The 780-nt window shown below is 71.7% G+C and overlaps 1 protein-coding gene across 1 annotated transcript in view; it reads right to left on the bottom strand.

The window, feature by feature from the left end:
• Positions 1-780, bottom strand: part of PDE4A (phosphodiesterase 4A) — a gene marked incomplete at its 3' end in the record, with an annotated part of 33,444 nt that overhangs the window by 21,357 nt on the left and 11,307 nt on the right. Inside the window, exon 3 of the mRNA XM_008049534.2 lies at positions 600-779. Coding sequence (XP_008047725.2) covers positions 600-779 — 180 coding nt within the window. The remainder of the gene's footprint in view (positions 1-599; position 780) is intronic.

Raw genomic sequence — 780 nt, 5'->3', positions numbered from 1 at the left:
AACCAGCGCGGGAGGAGGGCGGAGGAGGCGGGACGGCAGAGGCCCCGGTGCCGGCCCGTGCCCACCTCTGGGCTGCCAGTGTCGGCTCCGGAGACGGGGACAGCGGGAGCCAGGCCGGATGTCGCCTCCGGGCCTGGCCCTCCAGGCTTCCCGCCCCGCGGCCACCCGCGGTCTGGCCGGGAAGGCAACTTCCATTTGCCTCCCGCCCCCCGCCCGGTGCACGCGGTGGCCCCGAGCCGCAGGGCAACCCCAGGGGGCACCGCTGGCCCCACTTCGCAGGGCGTTAGGCCGAGGCCCACAGAACTGAACACAGGGCCCCGGGTCACCCAGGGCCGTAGTCGGCCTCACTCTCCCGAGTCGCAACCGCAGCTTCAGGTTACCAGCGGAAGTGGGAGGGGCGCAGCGTTTATTGAGCGCCTACTGCATGCCCCATTAGGTGTCTCCACGGCAACCCTGGCGGGGCAGGGATGACTCTTATCGCCGCCAAGTGACAGAAGAGGAAAAGTGAGACTGGGGAGAGCGAGCCACGAACCCCACGCCCTGGTGCGCGCCAGGTGGCCAGAAGGGACTCGAACCCGCGGCCGCCAGCGTGCACTTACCCAGCCCACGCCTGGCGGCCAAATTCCTGGAAGCCGCGGAGAAGCCGAAGACGCCTGCGGAAAGTTGGGGATGGGCTGGCGAAGAAGATGGGCGACGAGGGCGGCGATCGCGGGCGGCGGGGCGCGCGGGGGGCCGGGCGCTCGGGCAGGAAAGCCTCGTCCTCAGCCGCCGCCGCCGGGA

This window comes from Carlito syrichta, unplaced genomic scaffold (genome assembly GCF_000164805.1).
Source record: "Carlito syrichta isolate Samal-C Ts95f unplaced genomic scaffold, Tarsius_syrichta-2.0.1 Scaffold135721, whole genome shotgun sequence".
Taxonomy (NCBI): Eukaryota; Metazoa; Chordata; class Mammalia; order Primates; family Tarsiidae; genus Carlito; species Carlito syrichta.
This window is presented reverse-complemented; position numbering and strand designations above follow the sequence as displayed.